The sequence below is a fragment of the Suncus etruscus genome, chromosome 5, assembly GCF_024139225.1.
Source record: "Suncus etruscus isolate mSunEtr1 chromosome 5, mSunEtr1.pri.cur, whole genome shotgun sequence".
Lineage (NCBI taxonomy): Eukaryota > Metazoa > Chordata > Mammalia > Eulipotyphla > Soricidae > Suncus > Suncus etruscus.
Genome location: NC_064852.1, coordinates 118,563,953 through 118,587,421, shown reverse-complemented (window position 1 = coordinate 118,587,421; position 23,469 = coordinate 118,563,953). Strand labels below are relative to the sequence as shown.

Here is a 23,469-nt window from a genome sequence, read left to right as displayed (position 1 = left end):
CTCCTCCCTGAACTCTCCCATAGCCCCAGCCATCATCCTAATTTAGTTGATCCCTTAACACTACTGATTTCAATTTGGCTCACTTCCCAACTCATATAGTGAGTCATTATGCTTCCTTCAGGATGGACATGGAGAAACAGACACAGAAATGGGTTGTTGCCGTATGAATCCTCAGTGCCGAAGGCTACACACCAGAAGCTTATAACTATTTGCTTCTGAAATTGGTTTTTGGGTGTGGGGTGGGTGGAAGCCATGCCTAATGATGCTCAAGAGTATCTGCTGGGAGTGAGTGAGTGAGAAATGGCTGCAGGTGGGGGTTTCCAGGCAGAGTGCTGACTGCTCTACCTGCAGAATCTCCACCGGGCTGTGCTTCTTCTGAGGAACTGAGCACCGGAAGGGAGCCCTGTCCTACCCTTCTCTGTCTTTCCTGAACTCTGGAAGCTCTCCTCAGAGCCCTGGGAAGCGAACCCCAAAGAAACTACATTCGGAAGCTACCCAGCGAGCCAGTGAGTGAGTGAGAAATGGCTGCATGTGGGGGTTTCCAGGCAGAGTGCTGATTGCTCTACCTGCAGACTCTACACCGGGCTGTGCTTCTTCTGAGGAAACTGAGCACCGGAAGGGAGCCCTGTCCTACTCTTCTCTGTCTTTCCTGAACTCTGGAAGCTCTCCTCAGAGCCCTGGGAAGCTAACTCCAAAGAAACTACATTCGGGAGCTACCCAGCGAGCCAGTGAGTGAGTGAGAAATGGCTGCAGGTGGGGGTTTCCAGGCAGAGTGCTGATTGCTCTACCTGCAGAATCTCCACCGGGCTGTGCCTCTTCTGAGGAACTGAGCACCAGAAGGGAGCCCTGTCCTACCCTTCTCTGTCTTTCCTGAACTCTGGAAGCTCTACTCAGAGCTCTGGGAAGCGAACCCCAAAGAAACTACATTTGGAAGCTACCCAGAGAACCAGAAACTGAGCACCTGAAGGGAGCCCTGTCCTACTCTTCTCTGTCTTTCCTGAACTCTGGAAGCTCTCCTCAGAGCCCTGGGAAGCGAACCCCAAAGAAACTACATTCGGGAGCTACCCAGCGAGCCAGTGAGTGAGTAAGAAATGGCTGGATGTGGGGGTCTCCAGGCAGAGTGCTGATTGCTCTACCTGCAGAGTCTCCACCCGGCTGTGCTTCTTCTGAGGAAACTGAGCACCGGAAGGGAGCCCTGTCCTACCCTTCTCTGTCTTTCCTGAACTCTGGAAGCTCTCCTCAGAGCCCTGGGAAGCGAACCCCAAAGAAACTACATTCGGAAGCTACCCAGCAAGCCAGTGACTCTCCTCAGAGTCCTGGGAAGTGAACCCCAAAAATACAGCATTCTGAAGCTGCCCAGCGAGTGAGTGAAAACTATGCCTGACCAGTGGGGCCCGACTGTGAAAAACTGTGAGTGCTGCCTGTGTGTGTCTCTCTGCTATCCTGTTGCGTAAACCTCCTGAGAGTGGGCTGAAAAGAGGCTCCAGAAGGCACTTAGCTCCACTTCGCTACACAGCCGTGCGCTCTTTCTAAAAAAAAGAACACCATCACAAGAAGAAAAAAACCACACTAAGAACTGTACTGGATCACAGAAGCAAGAATTTCTCTCCAGACTGTCTTCTCTGCTGCGTGCTTGGGCCTAAGATTTGATCCTGTGTGAGGCTTCATCCACGGAGGACTCCCCTACCTTGGAGGCAAGTCGGCCCATCCAGAAAGGGCGGAGCCAGAGAAGTGTGTTGCCTGCATCATATAACCAATGAATACCACCACAACACGTAGAAAAACCCACATTACAAGTGTGACAATGGGGAAACAACGCAGGCCAGCATCAGACATAGAGAATGAAGATGACAATTCTGATGACCAGTTAACAACCAACCAACTAATCAATCTCTCAGATAAGGACTTTAGAGTAGCAATATGGAATATACTCAAAGAACTCAAAGAAACCATGAATAGAATAGAACAGAACACTAATAAAAACCAAGAAAATATGAAGACAGAAATCACAAAACTCCAAACTGAAATAACATGTCAAATAACAGGCCTGAAAAAATCAGTAAATGAAGTGAATGACAAAATGGATAAGCTCTGGGACAGGGTATCAGAAGCTGAGAATAGACTTGGTGCTGTGGAAGATGAGATACATAACAATTCCATACAACAGGAGAGATTGGAAAAAAAACTTAAAACAAATGAACAGACAATGGAAAAATTAGTCAAAGAATGGGAACAGATGAAAATAGAGGTCTATGATAAGCTCAACAGAAACAACTTAAGAATCATTGGAGTCCCAGAGACCCAGGAAGAAAATTTCCAGGAAGAATCAACGGTCAAGAACATCATTAAAGAGAAACTCCCAGAGCTAAAGAATATATGTGATCAAATCCTGCATGCTCGAAGAGTACCAACCAAAAGAGACCCAAGAAAAACCACCCCAAGACACATCCTAGTCAGAATGACAAATCCCACAGATAGAGACAGAATTCTGAAAATAGCAAGATCAAAAGGGGAAATTACATTCAAGCAAGCATCCTTGAGATTTACAGCAGACCTGTCACCAGAAACACTCAATGCCAGAAAGCAGTGGTGGGATATTGTGACAAGACTGAATGAAATGAATGCTTCACCTAGAATACTGTACCCAGCAAAACTCACTTTCCGGTTTGACGGAAGAATACATGGTTTCACAGACAAAAAACAGCTCAGAAACTTTACAGACTCAAAACCACTCTTAAGAGAAAAACTGAAAGACCTAATCTAAGACAAGACTGACCAAAAGACACACCAAATTTCGATATAAAGATGGCATTAAATCCCAGGACAATTCTTTCTCTCAACGTCAATGGACTAAATGCACCAGTTAAGAGACACAGAGTGGCTAAATGGATCAAAAAACTCAATCCAACCTTCTGCTGCCTACAAGAAACGCACCTGAATAGTCAGAACAAACATAGACTCAAAATAAAAGGCTGGAGAAAAGTTATCCAAGCAAACAACACCCATAAAAAAGCTGGAGTGGCCATACTAGTATCAGATAATGCAAACTTTATACTCAGGAAGGTTGTAAGGGACAAAGATGGATATTTTATATTAATCAAGGGGTATGTAGAGCAGGAAGAAATAACTCTCCTAAACATATATGCACCAAATGAGGGGCCAGCAAAATATTTAAAACAACTGTTGACAAATCTGAAAAACAATATCAATAACAACACAATAATTGTGGGGGACCTCAACACTGCTTTGTCAACACTGGATAGGTCAACCAGACTGAAACTCAACAAGAATATACTAGACCTGAGGAGAGAAATGGAAGAAAGAGGCCTAGTGGATATATATAGGACACTCTATCCCCAGAAACCTGGATACACATTCTTCTCCAATGTACATGGGACATTCTCCAGGATAGACTACATGCTGGCACATAAAACATACCTCCATAATATCAAGAGGATAGAAATTTTGCAGACTACCTTCGCTGACCACAAGGCTCTGAAATTATTTGTGAATTCCAAAGGGACTCAGAAGAAAAACTTTAACACCTGGAAGTTAAACAGCCTCATACTCAATAACCAGTGGGTCCGAGATGAAATCAAGAAGGAAATCAAAAGGTTCCTGGAAACAAATGACAATAAAGACACAAACTATCAGAACTTATGGGACACAGCAAAAGCAGTACTGAGAGGAAAATTTATAGCTTTGCAAGCACACATCAGGAAGGAAGAAGGAGCTTACCTGAGTAGCTTAATGACACAGCTAATAGAACTAGAAAGTACTCAACAAAAGGACCCAAAAATAGGAAGACAGAAGGAAATAACAAAGCTGAGAGCAGAAATCAACGAAGTGGAAACCCAAAAAACAATCCGAAAGATCAACGAAAGCAGAAGTTGGTTCTTCGAAAAAATAAACAAGATTGATAGACCACTGGCAAACCTAACAAAGAAAGAGAGAGAGAGAAACTTGATAACTCGTATTAGGAATGAAAAAGGAGAGATCACTACTGATATGACAGAGATTCAAAGGGTAATCAGAAACTACTTTGAAAAACTCTATGCCACTAAAAATGAGAACCTGGAAGAAATGGATAAATTCTTGGACTCTTATAATCTTCCACGGTTGAAAGAAGAGGATGTAGCATATCTAAACACCCCCATCACCATTGATGAAATAAAAATGGTAATCAAAAGTCTGCCCAAAAACAAAAGCCCAGGCCCAGATGGATTCACTAATGAATTCTATCAAACTTTCCAAGAGGAACTACTACCAATCCTGGCAAGACTCTTTCATGAAATTGAACAAGTGGAAACACTCCCAAATAGCTTTTATGAAGCCAACATCACCTTGATACCTAAACCAGACAGAGATGCTACGAAAAAAGAAAATTACAGACCAATATCGCTGATGAATGCAGATGCAAAGATCCTCAACAAAATCCTGGCAAATAGGATTCAATACCTCATTAAGAAGATCATCCACTACGATCAAGTAGGTTTCATCCCAGGAATGCAAGGATGGTTTAACATCCGTAAATCTATCAACATAATACACAACATCAACAACAAGAAAAATAAAAACCACATGATTATATCAATAGATGCAGAGAAAGCATTTGACAAGGTCCAACACCCATTCTTGATCAAAACTCTCAGCAAGATGGGAATGGAAGGAACCTTTCTCAATATAGTTAAGGCCATCTACCACAAGCCAGTGGCAAATATTATCCTCAATGGAGAAAAACTAAAAGCCTTCCCTCTAAATTCTGGCACAAGACAAGGCTGTCCTCTCTCACCACTCCTATTCAACATAGCACTGGAAGTACTTGCTATAGCGATTAGGCAAGAAAAAGATATCAAGGGAATCCAGATAGGAAAGGAAGAAGTCAAGCTCTCACTGTTTGCAGATGACATGATGCTCTACTTAGAAAACCCTAAAGACTCTACCAAAAAGCTTCTAGAAACAATAGACTCATATAGCAAGTTGGCAGGCTACAAAATTAACACACAAAAATCAATGGCCTTTCTATACACCAATAGTAATAAGGAAGAAATAGACATTAAGAAAACAACCCCATTCACAATAGTGCCACACAAACTCAAATATCTTGGAATCAACTTGACTAAAAATGTGAAAGACCTATACAAAGAAAACTATAAAACTCTGCTCCAAGAAATAAGAGAGGACACGCGGAAATGGAAACACATACCCTGCTCATGGATTGGCAGGATTAACATCATCAAAATGGCAATACTCCCCAAGGCGTTATACAGATTCAATGCTATCCCTCTAAAGATACCTATGACATTCTTCAAAGAGGTAGATCAGGCACTTTTGAAATTTGTTTGGAACAATAAACACCCTAGAATAGCTAAAGCAATCATTGGGAAAAAGAATATGGGAGGAATTACTTTCCCCAACTTTAAACTTTACTACAAAGCAATAGTTATCAAAACAGCATGGTATTGGAATAAGGACAGACCCTCAGATCAGTGGAATAGGCTTGAATACTCAGAAAATGTTCCCCAGACATACAATTACCTAATTTTTGATAAAGGAGCAGGAAATCCTAAATGGAGCAAAGAAAGCCTCTTCAACAAGTGGTGTTGGCACAACTGGCTAGCCACTTGCAAAAAATTGAACTTAGACCCCCAGCTAACATCATGTACGAAGGTAAAATCCAAATGGATTAAAGACCTCGATATCCGACCCCAAACCATAAGATATATAGAACAACACATAGGCAAAACTCTCCAGGACATTGAGACTTCAGGCATCTTCAAGCAGGAAACTGCACTCTTCAAGCAAGTGAAAACAGAGATTAACAGATGGGAATATATTAAGTTGAGAAGCTTCTGCACCTCAAAGGAAATAGTGCCCAGGATCCAAGAGCCACCCACTGAGTGGGAGAATCTATTCACCCAATACCCATCAGACAAAGGGCTAATCTCCAAAATATACAAGGCACTGACAGAAATTTACAAGAAAAAAACATCTAATCCCATCAAAAAATGGGGAGAAGAAATGAACAGACACTTTGACAAAGAATAAATACAAATGGCCAAAAGACACATGAAAAAATGCTCCACATCACTAATCATCAGAGAGATGCAAATCAAAACAACAATGAGATACCACCTCACACCACAGAGAATGGCACACATCACAAAGAATGAGAACAAACAGTGCTGGCGGGGATGTGGAGAGAAAGGAACCCTTATCCACTGCTGGTGGGAATGCCGTCTAGTTCAACCTTTATGGAAAGCAATATGGAGATTCCTCCAAAAACTGGAAATCGAGCTCCCATACGATCCAGCTATACCACTCCTAGGAATATACCCTAAGAACACAAAAATACAATACAAAAATCCCTTCCTTACACCTATATTCATTGCAGCACTATTTACCATAGCAAGACTATGGAAACAACCAAGATGTCCTTCAACAGACGAATGGCTAAAGAAACTGTGGTACATATACACAATGGAATATTATGCAGCTGTCAGGAGGGATGAAATCATGAAATTTTCCTATACATGGATGTACACAGAATCTATTATGCTGAGTGAAATAAGTCAGAGAGAGAGAGAAAAACACAGAATGGTCTCACTCATCTATGGGTTTTAAGAAAAATGAAAGACATTCTTGCAATAATAAATTTCAGACACAAAAGAGAAAAGAGCTGGAAGTTCCAGCTCACCTCAGGAAGCTCACCACAAAGAGTGATGAGTTCAGTTAGAGAAATAACTACATTTTGAACTGTCCTAATATTGAGAATGTATGAGGGAAATGTAGAGCCTGTTTAGGGTACAGGCGGGGGTTGGGTGGGGAGGAGGGAGATTTGGGACTTGGGTGATGGGAATGTTGCACTGGTGATGGGTGGTGTTCCTTTTATGACTGAAACCCAAACACAATCATGTATGTAATCAAGGTGTTTAAATAAAAAAAAGAAATATAAACAAAAAAAATTAACCAATAGAAAAAGAAAAGTGTCTATACATAGCTATGAACTTTCATGGCACCCTCTCCAAAAAACAAAAATCAACTCCAAAATATTCCCAAAATCCACCAATTGATGAATAAATTACAGCAACTCCATTAAACAAAATTATACTCCAAAATAAAGAACAATTGAAATATGTCATAACATGATGGAATCTAAAATAATTACACTGAAGAAAAGAAACCATACAAATAAAAGCACATTTGATATGATCTGTTATATGAAACTCTAGAAAAAGCAATTAATCCATAGTGACAGTAAGTTTATCTGTGTCTTCCTGAGGCTGGGGTGCAGAGTGGGACTTCAAGGGTGAGAGGCTGCATTTAGCAGGTTTGATGTTTACTCTCTGTGATGATGCTTTCATAAATGGTATACATGTTGAACGTCAAAGCTTGGTATAATTTAAATGCATACAGGTATTATAGGTAACTGTATAATTATAGCCAAATAAATCCATGTAAAAACAAAAAAAAAAGAGTATCTGCTGGCTCTACACTCAGGAATTACTCTTGGCGGTGCTCTAAAGACCATATGCCAGACCATATGCCAGAGATCGAAACTGGGTCAGCAGCATGCAAGGCAAGCCACTATCCATTGTCCTATCTTTCTAGATCCTACCCCAATGTTTTCTGAGTTGCTTTTCACCATCCACTGTCACCCCCTCCCTGAGCTTCAAATGATAACTGGCCAGGGTTTCAATGTCATGATAGGTTTTTTTGGTTTTTGTTTGTTTTGATTTGACTGTTTTTTAGTTTTGGGGTCACACATGGTGACACTCAGTGGTTACTCCTGGCTTTATGCTCAGAAATCACTCCTGGCAGGCACAGGGGACCATATGGGATGCCGGGATTTGAACCACCATCCATCCTGGATTGGCTGTGTGTAAGGCAAATGCCCTACCACTGTGCTATCTCTCTGGCCCCAGCATGATAGCTTTCAAAGAAGATGAATGTTTTATATTCTCTCTGACCACACCCTAGTCCTTAAACTTGCTGTAAGTTAAAACCTTGGACAATTCTCTGGCCTGTCTGTTTCAGCTTTCATATCTGCCAAATAGAGAAAATAAGGTGGCTACCAAGTAAAGCCTGTACAAAAAACAAGCTGTTGTACAAGTGTTTGACGCAATGCCAGTATCTATTGACATGCTAGTAAAGATTATTATCCTGATAACTTTTATTACCCTCCATTATTGTCCTTTTTGTCTACAGCTTGTATCTTATCTTTCTAGCCAGAATCAACACAACACAATAAAGCCAAGGAAGATGTCATATTATAGAGGCAGATCATGGTGTCTGAGGTTTGGCAGTAAGGCTACTATAAATGCTAACCCATTATTCCAACATGATGTTGGCTAATATTACCTTGAGCTAGCAGATCTTTCCAAGCCTGAATTAAGCCATAATATATTTTAAAGTGCACCTGAAGAAAATTAGTACAATAGAAACAAAGTTTGTGATAACTTATCAGTAATTATATTGCAGATGGTGTGTGTGTGTGTGTGTGTGTGTGTGTGTGTGTGTGTGTGTGTGTGGCTTTAACTGTTAGAAATCATTCCTCTTCAGAAATTAAGGCAAATGAGGGAGGCTTACACAAGTTGAGAGACATGATCACTCCTTAGTTTATTCAATGCTTTTTTAAGTCACACTTGAAAATTTGCAAGCCAATATTTGTATGCCAATGGTAAATCAACAGAACCCTACCTTATAGGGCTTATAATCTAATTATTTGCAATAAAAAGTCAGAAAAATACCCTAATTTTATATATAAACTATTTAAGCACCATGATTACAAACAGGATTGTATTTGGGTTTCAGTCATTAACAGAACACCCCCTTCACCAGTGCAACATTCCCATCACCAATGCCCCCCTTCCCTCCTTCCCATTCCATGCCTGTATTCGAGACAGGCATTTTACTACAGTTACTTTTTTTTAAGTTTAGTAAGTTATTCTTTTTCTTTAAAGGATAAGAGTTAAAAAAATACAATAATAACAGTGTAAGAGTGGCAATTGTTGCTATTTGCATAAGCCCAGCAAAATATGGGGAAAATGAAAAAAAAAAAAAAAAAAAAAAAAAACCCTTGGACTAAATACAAGGATACCTTACCCCTGAAGTTTTCTGGCATAAGACTGACTCTGGGCTCCAGGCATACTACGTTGTCCAAACCGAGTCATTCTCTGTGATCCCAGTGAAATTTTTTCCCACATTAGCTGTTGTTGATATCAGGTTCCTGTAGTTAAAGATCTGGTTTCTGTGCATTTCCTTCATCGAAGTCAGGATGACGTGGAGAGTCCTGCAAGCTGTTGCCAAGTCATCTGGGTGTTAAGAGAAAACACTCTTTGGAGTAAGTCAATGCCAAGGCAGCAGTAGGAAAAGTACCCTATTTTACTACATATTTGGTATATTATATTTTATCAGTTGTAATGCAATATTTGGGGAGGGGACAGGGGGGGCACACCTATCAGTGCACAGAGCTTACTCCTTGTTCTGTACTTGGAGATCACACCTAAATTTGGTTGGTTTGTTGTTTAGGTAAGTGTTAATTTTCATAGTTATTTTTTGTTTGTGTGGAGGGCTTGGGAGGTCACCTTTCAATGCTCAGGGGTTATTCTTGACTCTGTGCTCAAGAATGACATGTGGCAATGCTTGAGGGACCATTTGTGACACTAGCAATATGCCCAGGGGGAGTGGTAGCATGCAAGGTAAGTAACCTTCCCTCTGATCTATCTCTTCCACACAATCTACATGGTTTTGATGAACAGATTATAGAAATGTTAAAGTCAAAGTAAAGACTCAGATTTATTCTGCCAAAAGAGAAGACTATTTTGGTTTTTGGAATGAAAGATTATTTTAGAAAGGAGGAGAGGAAAGGAAAGGAGAGGAAAGGAGAAAGAGAGCAAGAGAGAGGAAATTATACTGTTAAAGTTTTGTTAAGGAAAAGTATTGTGTAACACAAATCATGTGAAAGATGACAGGTATCATGTCTAAATGAAAAGACTGAGCATTCTTGAGCAGTGAGGAAGGGATGGGAAAGAGATTTAAGCCACAGTCTTGCCCTCTGGTTGTGTGAGGTGACCAAGAGATAAGGACAGGGGACATAAGGACATTTGCCCAGGCAAATGAAAAGACTTAGAACAAAGGAAGACAACTGAGGAGAAGGAATTACTTTCCAAAGGTGAAGTTAACCTGAGCCTGTGTCCTGGGTAGTTTAGCCAACAAATTCATTCAAGAGGAAATAATTGATCCAAAGTCTGGACTGAATCCAAGATTTCTAAGTCATGGGTGCAGATCATTGGAGTCCTATAACCAAAGACCACATTCATCAGGAGGTATATACAGAAGAAGGCACAGGAGCAGGGAAAGAGCTGGAAAGCGAAGGTGAGCCTGTGTGGTCTCATAGTTACTAAAAGGAAATGTTACTAAAAGGAAATGAGGCAGTAGCAGGGAGAAAAGCCACCTGGTGCAGCCATAACAGAGACACTGCCCCAAGGGCCACTATTTCATCCCATTTGTTAGAAAATAAAATTATAAAGTCCTGATAGCTCCATTCTCCAACATACAAAAATTCTCTCTCTTATCCAAGTTAGAAAGACCAAAACTGGATAGTCGCACTTACATTGGTATAGTGAATAACAGGACAAAGGAATAAAAGGTATCAAAGGGGGAATTTCTAGATTACCCTGGTCCCTACTTTATAGAATTGAGGACAGGAGCAAAAGGAAACAAAAGGTGGGAGTAAGAAGAGGCAAGCGGGTAGGGTGCATTGGTCATGTAAAACTGTGGCTGGTTTATATATCAGAACCAACAAGACTGAAAACATGAGACCCAAATGACAACAACCAGACTTAAAAATTTACCCATTCATGGGGCCTAGAGAGATAGCATAGCTGTAGGGTATTTGCCTTGCACGCAGTTGATGCAGGATGGACGGTGCTTCGAATCCCATCATCCCATATGGTCCCCTGTGCCTGCCAGGAGCGATTTCTGAGCATAGAGCCAGAAATAACCTCTGAGCACCACTGGGTGTGACCCCAAAACCCAACCCCTCAAATTTGCCTATCCAGGTAGAAGGCTGTGATGTGAAAGGGGGCTGGGGGTCATTGGTGGAGGGAAGTGAGCATTGATGTTGGGGTTGGGGTTGGAACTCGGTAACTGAAACCCAACTATGAATAACTTTGTAAATCATGATGCCTCCATGAAAAAAAAATGTTTTAAATAAAAGTAAAATTCCTCTCCTCCATGAGCATGAAAGCTATATCCTCATCACCTCCATCTCCAAGAAGTCCTTGTTCACCCCAACATTCTGGGGACAGATAGAAACCAGAAGTCCTGTCCCCTGGCTTTAGGATCTTGGATGGCTGAGCAAGTGTTTGTTAGCAGTAGGAAGGATGATGCGACACAGCTGTGTCCTTAGAGGAAGGAGAATGTGGGACGGGAGTCAGAGGCCTTGCAGGTACAAGAGAGAAGAAACAGGGGCCATGCAATGGCATCTTGGTTGTGGTTGGGAAAGATTTGCATGTGTGGTGCCCAGTTGGCAGATGGGTGATTGAATCCCCTGTGGAGTAGCTGTCCTGAGTTGTAAGTGTGTCTGGCACCCTCAGAAACTTTTTTCTTCACTTGCCATTGGACTCTGCTTCTGTACTAATGAGACACTAGGGAAAATGGGGAGAGGGGGCTCTATCAGAACAAATGTTGGCCTTAGCATCCAAATCCAAAATCGAAATCCAAATCCAAATCCAGTTTTGATTGTGTGCATAGGGATGCAGATGGACTGGCAGGAGCATTTTCCCACCTGGACTCTGATGCAGGAGCCTGATGATAAAGAGATGACTGATCCTCAGCATGTCTTAAGCATTCCCAGGATCTTCTCATCACTCCCCAGGACATCCTGGGATCCAGGACCCTAAGGAGAAAGTGGGTCTTGTTGTTTGTTCTTTTGGCTCTGGGACAGAATTTAAACCCACAGTATTTATATTTCTCTGGCTATTTCCCCCATTTTCAGTAAGGATGTTGGTAGAAAACAAATGGGAAACTGACATTATCAAAGGAATCTTTTCTGTGAGAAGTAGCTTCAATGGCTCCAGATAATTTGGTATCAACTCATTGTTAGAAACTTTAAAAATAACTCAGTGTAAATACTATTCTAAAATACATTTGGGCTTTAGCGCTGCCCTCACACAACATGGATGTATCTTCTGCTCTCAAGAACTTTCTTCATTCAGGATTTGAATGGGGCACAGAAAAAAGAGCTTCCCAAAACAAATAACATGGGACTGCAAGTTTTGCAAAGGCACATAACTACTTTCATGAGCTGGATCCAGGCAAACACATCCACATTCATTTGAAGTTTTTATCATTGTGGTTCTGCCTCCCTAGAACATTGAGCAAAATATTGCACAAATTCAGAAGAGCTGTCATCATGTTTAGAGACCTATTTTGCTATGAGAATGAGCAAGCTAGATTGAATTCCTAGATTGGATCTAGGAAATCAATAAGAACAGCTTGGAAGCAGTAGGTGCAGACAGTTACCTAAGTGTGCAGAACTGATCATCCCTGGGTTGAACTAACTTGTCACCTCATAGTCAGATATTATTTTTGTAGGGTTATATGGTTCTATTTTTGAGACAAATAAATATATATATATACACATATATAAATTACTTAAAGACCATATATCACATAGTTGGTCATAATATATTTCTTTTCATTTAAGGGGGAGAAAAATTAAATTTTTAAAAAAGAAAGTGAGGCCAGAGTGATAGCACAGCAGTAAGGCTGTTTGCCTTGCATATGTCTGACCCTGGTTGGATCCCTGGCATCCTATATGGTCTCCCCCCAAACTTGCCAGGAGTGATTTCTGAATGCAGTCAGGAGTAATCCCTGAATACTGATAGGTGTGGCCCAACTACCCACTCCCTCCCAAAAAAAGAAAGAAAGAAAGAGTACATCCACAAGAAAATTTGTAAAAATTATTGTATCTTTCAATGAGGTTACTAAGTCATTGCCAAAAAGTTTACTAAGCTCTTGTTGCTGGCTGATCTTTCTGTTACTTTTTTTGTTTCTGAACATTAGGTGGCTTCAAACACAGGATGACATCTAAATTGGTGTGGTCTTACTGGAATGACAGCATTAAAAATATTTGAAGCTGTCTAGGAATTCCAAGCACTGTGTGACTGATGCTGAAGCTTTTGAGGGGCATGTTTTTGGCTGCCAGGGCTTCCAGAAGGCTAGAAGGGAGGGGTGAAGACAACTTTAATTGAGTGGTAAAGATGAGCCATTGATGAAGCAGCAATTTTGGATGGTGGGTACAGTTGGTATGGTTTCAGTGGGATGGGAACTTGACCCAACTCTCCTCTTGAGATTGTCAGTTTAGGCATTATTTTTTTTTTTTTTTTTTTTTTTAGCAAAGACATGGAAGGAGCCAAGTGGCAGAGTAAGGTAGTTACAAAGAGTCATTATTCCAATCACACTCACCCTCTTTCCCTACCAGCCCTTGGTGTTGAGTTTGAATAACAAAATCCTGACCTTTGTGTGTCAATTATAACTTAGGCCATCAGGAAATAAAAGTACAAATGCTAGTCAACTACTAAATTCAGAAACTGAAAAGAAAATATTCATCAGCTAAAATTTTGCAGACTTGTTTTGCCTGTTTTGAGTTGAACCCACCAAATATTTTCTTAGTTTAGTTTTATTGTGTTTTGGGACCACACCTAGAAATGCTCAGAGTATACTCCTAGTTTTGCACTCAGGGATCACTCTTGGCAATATTCCAGGGACTATTCGTGGTTCCAGAGATCACACCCAGGTTGGCAGCATGCAAGCCAAGAACCCTCCCTTTTGTACTATTGCTCTGGCCCCCACCAAATCTTAAAGTAAAAAAAAATACTCTTTCTAAATTATGATTCCTTTTAAGTTTTTTTTTGGGGGGGGGGACTATACCTGGTGGTACTCAGAGATTATTTAGGGCTCTGTGTGAAGTGCAGTGATCACTCTTAATGGTATTCAGGATACCCTATGCTATGCCAAGGAATGAACCCAGGCCAGCTTGTGTGAAAGGTCAAGACTCGTACCTACTGTGCTATCTCCACAGTGGCCCTGAACAAGGACTCCTTTGGATGCATAGAGATGGAAAGTCAAGAGCACTTTTTAAATTTTTACTTTATTTAAACACTGTGGTTATAAGGTTTTTTTGTAATACAGTTGTTTTTTTTTCATAATTACAAAATTTTTCATAATTGAGTTTCAGTCATACAATGTACAGTACTCTTCACCAGTGTCAACAGCACATTTTAAAATCAATTTGGTGGAGAATAATTCACCAGCAACTTTTTAAGATATTTATTTCTCCTGGAAGGAGAAAAGCAGTTGCAGAAATGCTGAAAAAGGGGAGGAGGGACTTCTGAGAATGACAGTATTTACAAGAAGTCTTATGGTCCTGAAGGTAGTGGCAGTCAGCAAAGTTGAGACACAGTTTGTGTGAGGAAAAAAAGTGGAAAAGTCATGGAAGCCATGGAAAAATTAAGGTCTGCAATGTGACTCAATGAAACAGCTGCACAATATTGTGATTATAAATCCAGGCAAGGGGGTGATGAGTTGAATGACCAAAGGGATCTATGGTTGAACCATTTCTAGAAACAGCATTTGCCTGACCTGTGAGTGGCTGGATAAACCTTCCAGTTAAGACAAAATTTGGTTATCATATTACAGTGGAAGGGAAAAAATAAAATTGTATGACAAATTGAAAAAAGTTAATTTGGCAATATGATATCATCTTGTTATTTTGGCTTGTCTTGAACAGACAAAACTCAGAGAAATTCATTTTTGTGCAATACATACTAATCTGCTTTATAATCAGTTTTGACCCTGCAGAGTATTTACAAATTTTGTCTATCCATATATAAATGTTATTCCCTTTTAGTTAAAAAAAGATTATTTTTCTTTTTTCAAAATAATTTCTTTATTTAAACACCATGATTACAAACATAATTGTAGTTGGGTTTCAGTCATAACAAGAGCACCCCCCCTTCACCATGCAACCTTCCCATCACCAATGCCTCCATTTCTTTCCTCCCTACCCCTACCTGTATTCGAGACAGGCTTTCTACATCCCTCACTCACTGACATTGTTATGATAGTTCTCAGCATAGCTATTTCTTTAACTGAGCTCACCACTCTTTGTGGTGAGCTTCATATCTTGAGCTGGTCCTTCCGGCCCTCATCTCTGGAAAATATTTCAATGTCTTTAATTTTTCTTAAAACCCAAAGATGAGTGAGACTATTCTGTATGTGTGTGTGTGTCTCTCTCTCCCTCTGACTAATTTCACTCAGCATAATAGATTCCATGTACATCCATTTATAGGAAAATTTTATGACTTATCTCTCCTGATGGCTGCATAATATTTCATTGTGTATATGTATCACAGTTTCTTTAGTCATTCATCTATTGAAGGGCATCTTGGTTGTTTCCAGAGTCTGACTATTGTAAATAGTGCTGCAATAAATATAGGTGTGAGGAAGAGATTTTTGTATTGTATTTTTGTGTTCCTAGGGTAAAGGGAAAGTTTGAGGACCTTAATATAAGTCCCTGAATGTGTTAAGCTTATTATTTTTATTTTAGACTGAAATCAACTTCCATCACCCTTCAGTTGACATTGTTTTTAAAAAATCATATTTTGGGGGGTTTTGAAACTAAAACAATGACTTTTTTGTTTGCTTAAATACGGGTCATACCATGCAGTGATCAAGGGCCAATCTCAGGGAGAGCTCAATGAGATAGATTGAAGCCAATATGGTTACATCTTGGCTGTAGAGGTGGGTGGAGCAAGCAGTGTAGGGGTGGGTCTCAGGCCCTCACACCAGTGAGCATATATTTTTCTTTTGGTTTCAATTTTTATGAAAGTAGAATTCCCATGTAACCACATGCATGTTAGCTTCTGCTTGGCTGCCATTTATAAAGCCAATAGTAATGTTATAGAAAATGATACAAAAGATCTAAGATTAGATAGATGAGCAAGACTATTTGATGAGTGGATCATGAAGAGTGGTATATATATTCAATGGAATGCTACATAGCTCTAAGGAATGATACCATCATGCAATTTGCTGCAACATGGATGGAACTGGATTATAATTAATGAAGTAAGCCAGAAGAAGGATAAATGCAAGATGAAAGCACTTATTTATGGCATTAAGAATAACTGCATGAAGAAATACTACGGCTTAAATGAGGGTTGTCAAAAACACTCTAGGCTCCATAATATAATGAAAAGGAAAGAAATTGAGTAGGGGAGGAGAAATACATATATGAAATGATGGTAACTGGAGCTAATGGATCTCAGGTGATGTTAAAAAAGGACAGAACTAAATATCTAAGCCAGAGTCAGCAACACTAAAATTAGGAGACCCAAACTTAAAAAGATGCCTTTTTATGCTGGCAGGCTGGGGCAGGTAGTGGTGACATGGGATAGACTCTGGGGACATTGGTGGAGGGAAGTTGCACTGCTGGTGGGATTGGTCCTGAAACATTGTATGTCTGAAAAGCCAACTATGAATAACTTTGTATATCATAATGCTTTAAATAACTTTCTTTAAAAAATTCAGTAAGTCTATGTGTCCTGAATTAAATATGCCAATTCTATGTATTCACTCCCGTATTGGGGGGTACTTCTCTTTAACTAAGTATTGTGTACTTAGAAGGCATTGTATATATTCAGAACATCTAAGAATAAGGAATCTTTTTAATTTAGCCACAAAAATGAGCACTTGTTTAGAATGAATAATTAATTTATGTAGATTAAGCAATTTTTGATAAATAGATTACAACATTTTAATGATTTGGGGTCTAGGGGATACAGCTCAAAAGGCTGGAGCACATACCTGCACAGAGAGTTTTATCCCAGAGCCAGTAGTCTCTGAACACCTGGTGGCCATTACCATCAAGACCTGCACCTGTTGGGCCACAAATACTGCTGGTATGACCCTTGGTCCCCAAGCACTATTGGAAAGCTACCTCTCAACAACAATAACAACAACAGCAACAACAACAACCCAAAGCAATTTTGCTACTGATTAATATAGTCATTGTTAAAAAATAAAGTTTAAAATACTTTAAAATAATGTAACTTGTCTTCTGAAAAATTTGTTTTGTTTTTGGGCCACACCCAGCAGTGCTCAGGGCTTACTCCTGGCTCTGTGCTCAGAAATCATTCCTAGCAGGCTTAGGGGACCATATGAATGCTGGGGATCAAACCCGGGTTGGCCATGTGCAAGGCAAACACCCTACCTGCTGTATTATCACTCCGGCTTCTGAATTTTTCTTTTTAGATTTCATGAATTGAATCTAAATGCTGCAAGTTTTGGTCTTGGAGCTCAATCAAGAACATTGATTTTTTTTTTTTTTAGGTTTTTGGGCCACACCTGGTGACACTCAGGGTTTACTTCTGGCTATGCGCTCAGAAGTCACTCCTGGCTTAGGGGACTATATGGGACGCCGGGGGATCGAACCGCAGTCCGTCCTAGGCTAGGGCTGGCAAGGCAGACACCTATACCTCTAGGGCCACCGTGCTGGCCCAGACATTGATTTTTGAATGGATTTAAGCACTCAGCAGGTCACTAACATGAACAACTTGATATAAAATAGAAAATTCTATAGGCTGGGGCCCAAACAATGGTGCAAGCAGTAGAGCAGTTGCCTTGCATGTACTAACCTCTGATGGACCCTGGTTCGATCTCCTGGCACCCCATGTGGTCCCCAAGCCAGGAGCGATTTCTGAGAGCATCTCCAGGAGTAACACCCTGAGCATCACCTGGTGTGGCCCAAAAAGCAAAAAAAAAAAAAAGAAAGAAAGAAAATTCTATAGGGTGATTCTAAAAGTTTCATAGTTCAGACTTCAAAATAATTTATATTTTAAAACACCACATAGTTCAATCACATGAAAAAAATTATGTTCCTGGGGTATTAACAAAAGCATGTTGTTTATTTTTTAATTGAACCAGTATAATTGAATTTCAGGTGTCCAATGTTCCAACTATCCCTTCACTGGTGTCTACTTTCCTCTTCCTTTTTCCCTCCCATTCCCCATCCCCACCCCACCTGCCTCTATGGCAGAAACATTCTTCTCTTACTTTTTTTTCCCTCTTAGGCATTATGGTTTACAAAACTGTTACCAATAGGATCTTATGTAAATCTTTTACTTCCTTTCAGCACATAGACCACTTTCCTCCATCATTGTCATAGTGGTCCTTTCGCTGATCTGAGGGCCTGTCCTTATTCGAATACCATGCTGTTTTGATAACTATTGCTTTGTAGTACAGTTTAAAGTTGGGGAAAGTAATTCCTCCCATATTCTTTTTCCCAATGATTGCTTTAGCTATTCTAAGGTGTTTATTGTTCCAAACGAATTTCAAAAGTGCCTGATCCACTTTCCCCCAGTGGCACGCTTCCTACTGAGGATCATTTCTTCTGCTCTTTTTCTCTACTGCCTTTGGATATTTCTTACTCCCCTACTATGTTTTTTTTTATCCCACATATGAATAAGATTGCCCTGTGTCTCTCCTCACTCTGACTCATTTCAATCAGCAAGATACTGTTCAGAACCATCCACATATCAGCAAATTCATAATTTAATCTTTTAAGTGGAGAGGAACCACACCTTGCAATGCTCAGGTGTTACTCTGGGCTCTGCATGAAGGAATTAATCCTGATGATGCTTGGAGGATCAAACTTGGGAACTTGGGATTACTGCATGCAAGACAAGCATCCAGGAGTATAACTGGAGGGTCCATAGAAGCTCAATTCCTAGTTTTTTGAGAAATATCTATATTATCTTCCAAAAAGGCTAGAACATTCAAAGTTTCCACCAGAAGTGAATGAGGTTCACTTTTTTTTTTGCCCCACATCCATGCCAACACTGGTTGTTATTGTTCTTTTTGATGTTAGAAAATCTCTTTTTTTTGTGAGACAGTATCTTCTAATTGGTTTTTATTTGCATTTTCCTGGTGATTAGGAATGCAGAACATTTTATATGCTTTTTGGCCATTTGTAGAAATTATTTGAAGAAGTTTCTTTTCATTTCTTCTCCTCATATTTTGATAATTCTTCTTATAAGATTCTTACAGTGCTATCTATCTTTGGTAGTAAACCCTTTATCAGAAGAGTGGTAGGCAAATGATTTTTCCTGATCTGTGGGCTGTTTGTATTTTGGTCATTGTTTCCTTTAAGATGCAGAAGTTTCTTAATCTAATTTAATCCCATTTGTTTATCTTTGTTTCCACTTGCTTGGCCAATGGCATATCATCCTAATGGATGACTCTAGCTTCATTGTCACAAAGAGTTCTGCAATATCTTCCTCTTTATACATTAATAATTCTGATCTGTATCAAGATCTTTAATCTATTTTGATTTGACTTTTTGGCCTGTCTTTAGAAGAAGGTCTGAATTTATTATTAGACCAGTTTTCCCATCACCATTGTTGAAGAGGCTTTCCTTGCTCCACTTTACATATATATAAAAACATATAAATATGTTTATATATATATATGTTTTGCTCCTTCATCAAAGATTAATTGACCATGTATTTGAGGAACTGTCTCTGGATTTTTAAATTCTATTCTATGTATATAACTGTCTACTCCTACTCCAATATTATGCTGTTTTAATTACTGCAGCTTTGGAATTGATGAAAATGTGCCCACCCATCTTCTGGTTCTCAAGAATTGCTAGTTGGAGGGGAGGATCCTATTGTTCCATATTCATTTGAGTTGTACTTGGTCTATTTCTTTGAAAAATACGACACGGCACACCATGTCGTATGAAGAATGTGCTTTGAGAGGTGTAATGTTCCAGCCCTTTGAGAACACTTACCTCCTTGTTTTTCAAGGGCTGACATTGTTCTTTAAAATATGAGTTTGACCCAAGCCTCATTGGTTTCTGTTTCCCAACTCTTTCTCAATCACTCTTCTTGATCTCCAATAGGGACCTTGAGATCATTGAGGGAAGGGAACACACCCCTCCAATGAAGGGGCTGAAAAGAAAGGAGGACTCACCTTCCTTCTCAGTGTTTGCCCTGGCACTATTGCAAAGCCCAAGTCTTTCTTAAAAACTAACTTGTTTTCTTACAATAACAGCACGGAATGTACTCATTGGCACACTCTTTGCTCAAGCAGCTTAAGCAGAAATATAAGCAAACTGTTAGCAGCAAGGAGGGCAAAAGGACAGAGGCCAACAGTGTTTCTCATATCTGACACATACTGAGAGGATTGCCATTGGAGCCTATCCTTGAGCAGAGAGGAGGGCAAGGTTATTCAACCACATTAATTTTTGCTCCTTAGCTCGAAAGAAATATCACAATGGCATGGCAGGAGAATTCCATGGAATAGCTTCGAAGGTTCCACTTGGTATGTGAACCAGAATCCAAAACCACCAAAATCAAGAACAGATTGTAAGTTACAAACAAAGGCTAAGAGAATGCGTAGGAAGCAAGCAGCCCCCTTTAGACAAGTCTTTCTTGAGAAGCCTTGTTTATGTCTGTGTATTTGGTTTGGTTAACTCCATCTGGTCAACAGGTGAGTGTGTTTTGACAGCTGGTGGTCTCAACTGGTGCTTTAAAAGAGTAGGTTCAAGAGCAGGTTTCCAGGCCAAATAAGGCTCCCATGATCCTGACATGGCTTAATTTCCAGGGAGAAGGAGATCTTCCACCCAAGCAAATATCCACAGTTCTCCAGCTCAGAGACAAGAGTAAAGCCAGTTACTACCAAGACCCAAAGCCTAGCAATAGTGAAAGATCTCAAGAACTCTTCAACTCTAAGGTATAATTACGGATGTTTACATGTTAGAACAGATCTCTTACAAACCTGAATAAACAGTTTGGAGCTCTGAATGCTCTCTGTACTACTAAATCTTCAAGAACAGTTGATGTGTATATTAATGTTTCTACTCATCAGGGAAATATTGCAGCTCCAGCAATTTTAAATTGATGTTAACACAGCCTCGATCCAGAATTACAGCATTTCTAGGGAGGTCTCAGACTGTCTTCTTACTGAAGAGTCCCATCAATGGTAAAATTCAGCCATCTCAGAGACTGGAGAGACAGGGTGTTTACCTTGCACAGGGCCTATCCAAATTCAATCCTAGTCCCCTAATCCATTCTAGACGTGATCCCTGAGCCAAGTGTGAGTCCTGAACACAGTCAATGTGGCCAATTAATTTATTAATTAAAATACTCAGCCATCCCAGCCTGAGCTGAGAAAGCAATCAGAGTTAGGTCTTAACAGTTTTGAAAACTGGATGGATAAAAGATAGGGGATCAATTGCCCTGACATTTTTTTAAATATATATTTTAAATTTATTTGATGGGTATTCATGGGTAGCCCTTCACTGTGGAGGGACTAGGGATAAATTGTGGAAGGGAAAGTAGGGACAATGGCATAGGAGGGAAAATATTCCTGGCACAGAGGCAGGCTGGGGGGCTGAAGGGAAACTGGGGACGTTGATGGAGATTAGTGGACACTGTTAAATAAATTGGTGTTGGAACACTGTAGACCTGAAGCTAATTACAGATATCTTTGTAACTTTGTGATTCACAGTGATACAATAAATAAAAAAAAATTTACAAAGAAAACTACAAAACCCTGCTTCAAGAAATAAAAGAGGACAAGTGGAATTGGAGACACATACCCCTGCTCATGGATTGACAGGATTAACATCATTAAAATGGCAATACTCCCCAAGGCATTGTACAGATTTAATGCAATTCCTTTCAGGATACCCTTGACAGTCTTCAAAAAAGTGGATCAAACATTCCTGAAATTCATCTGGAACAATAAACCAGCATTTTTCAACCACTGTGCCTCAGCACATAACGTGCAGTGAGATATTGTCTGGTGTGCCTTAGGAAAATTTCCAATTTCATCGGTAACATGTGGCTTTGGCATGATTGGTCTATCTGTGAGTCAAAGCGCATGTTACAGACTATAAAAATTAAAGACAGAGAGAGACTGAGAGCTGTTGACAAAGAGCTATGTATGTGTCTTTCTTCAATTCCTGTCAGAATAGCAGCTTTGTGTTCAGCCAAACAGGCCCAGGTTTCACACTGAGTAAGTAAACAGAAATATGAACAATTATAAAATAATTTCTTTGTGTTTATTTGATTCCTATTCAAGATAATTACTTTATATATAGTCAATATAGGCACAGAATTAAATTTTTTTTAACATTTTCTAATGGTGGTGTGCCTCCTGCATTTTTTTTTTATGAAAAAGTGTGTCTTTGCACAAAACGGTTAAAAAACACTGCAGGGGCCGGGTAGGTGGCGCTGGAGGTAAGGTGTCTGCCTTGCAAGCGCTAGCCAAGGAAGGACCGCGGTTCGATCCCCCGGCGTCCCATATGGTCCCCCCAAGCCAGGGGCGATTTCTGAGCACATAGCCAGGAGTAACCCCTGAGCGTCAAACGGGTGTGGCCCAAAAACCAAAAAAAAAAAAAAAAAAACACTGCAATAAAATACCTGCAAATAACTAGAGCAACCCTTGGGAAAAGGAATATGGGAGGCATCACTTTCTCCAACTTTAAACTGTATTACAAAGCTATAGTCATTAAAACAGCATGGTACTGAAGTAAAGACAGACCCTCAGATCAGCGGAATAAACTAGAGTATTCAGAGAATGCTCCCCAGATATATAATCAATTAATCTTTGATAAGGGGGCAAGAAATGCAAAATGGAGAAGGAAAAGCCTCTTCAACAAGTGGTATTGGGACAACTGATCAGCCACTTGCAAAAAAAAAAAATCAGATCTCCATCTAACACACTGCACAAAGGTCAAATGCAAGTGGATTAAAGACCTTGATATCAGACTAATAATCAGGGAGATGCAAAATAAAACAACAATGAGGTAGGTACCCTCTCACACCACAGAGACTGACACACATCACAAAGAATAAGAACAATCAATGCTAGTGGGGATGTGGGGAGAAAAGAATTCTCATTCACTGCTGGTGGAAATGCAGTCTAGTCCAACCTTTAAGGAAAGTGATATGGAGATTCCTCCAAAAACTGGAAATTGAGCTCCCAAACGATCCAGCTATACCACTTATAGGGATATACCCTAGGAACACAAAAAATACAATACAAAAATCCCTTCCTTACACCTATATTAATCGCAGTGCTATTTATAATAGCCAGACTCTGAAAACAACCAAGATGCCCTTCAACAGATGAATGGCTAAAGAAACTGTGGTACATATACACAATGGAATATTATACAGCTGTCAGAAGAGATGAAGTCATGAAATTTTTCTATACATAGATGTACATGGAATCTATTATGCTGAGTGAAATAAGCCAGAGGGAGAGAGATAGACGCAGAATAGTCTCACTCATCTATGGGTTTTAAGAAAAATAAAAGACATTTTTGCAATGGAAGGCTGGAAGGTCCAGCTCATGACATGAAACTCACTACAAAGAGTGATGAGTGCA

At 39.9% G+C, this 23,469-nt stretch overlaps 2 protein-coding genes across 2 annotated transcripts in view; one reads left to right on the top strand and one right to left on the bottom strand.

Moving 5' to 3' along the window:
- CLK1 (CDC like kinase 1) overlaps positions 1 to 23,469 on the bottom strand; it is a 747,223-nt gene that overhangs the window by 411,310 nt on the left and 312,444 nt on the right. The gene's annotated exons all lie outside the window — the stretch shown is intronic.
- Positions 20,650 to 23,469, top strand: part of LOC126008679 (aldehyde oxidase 4-like) — a 127,403-nt gene continuing 124,583 nt past the window's right edge. The window contains exon 1 of the mRNA XM_049772918.1: positions 20,650 to 20,805. Coding sequence (XP_049628875.1) covers positions 20,650 to 20,805 — 156 coding nt within the window. The remainder of the gene's footprint in view (positions 20,806 to 23,469) is intronic.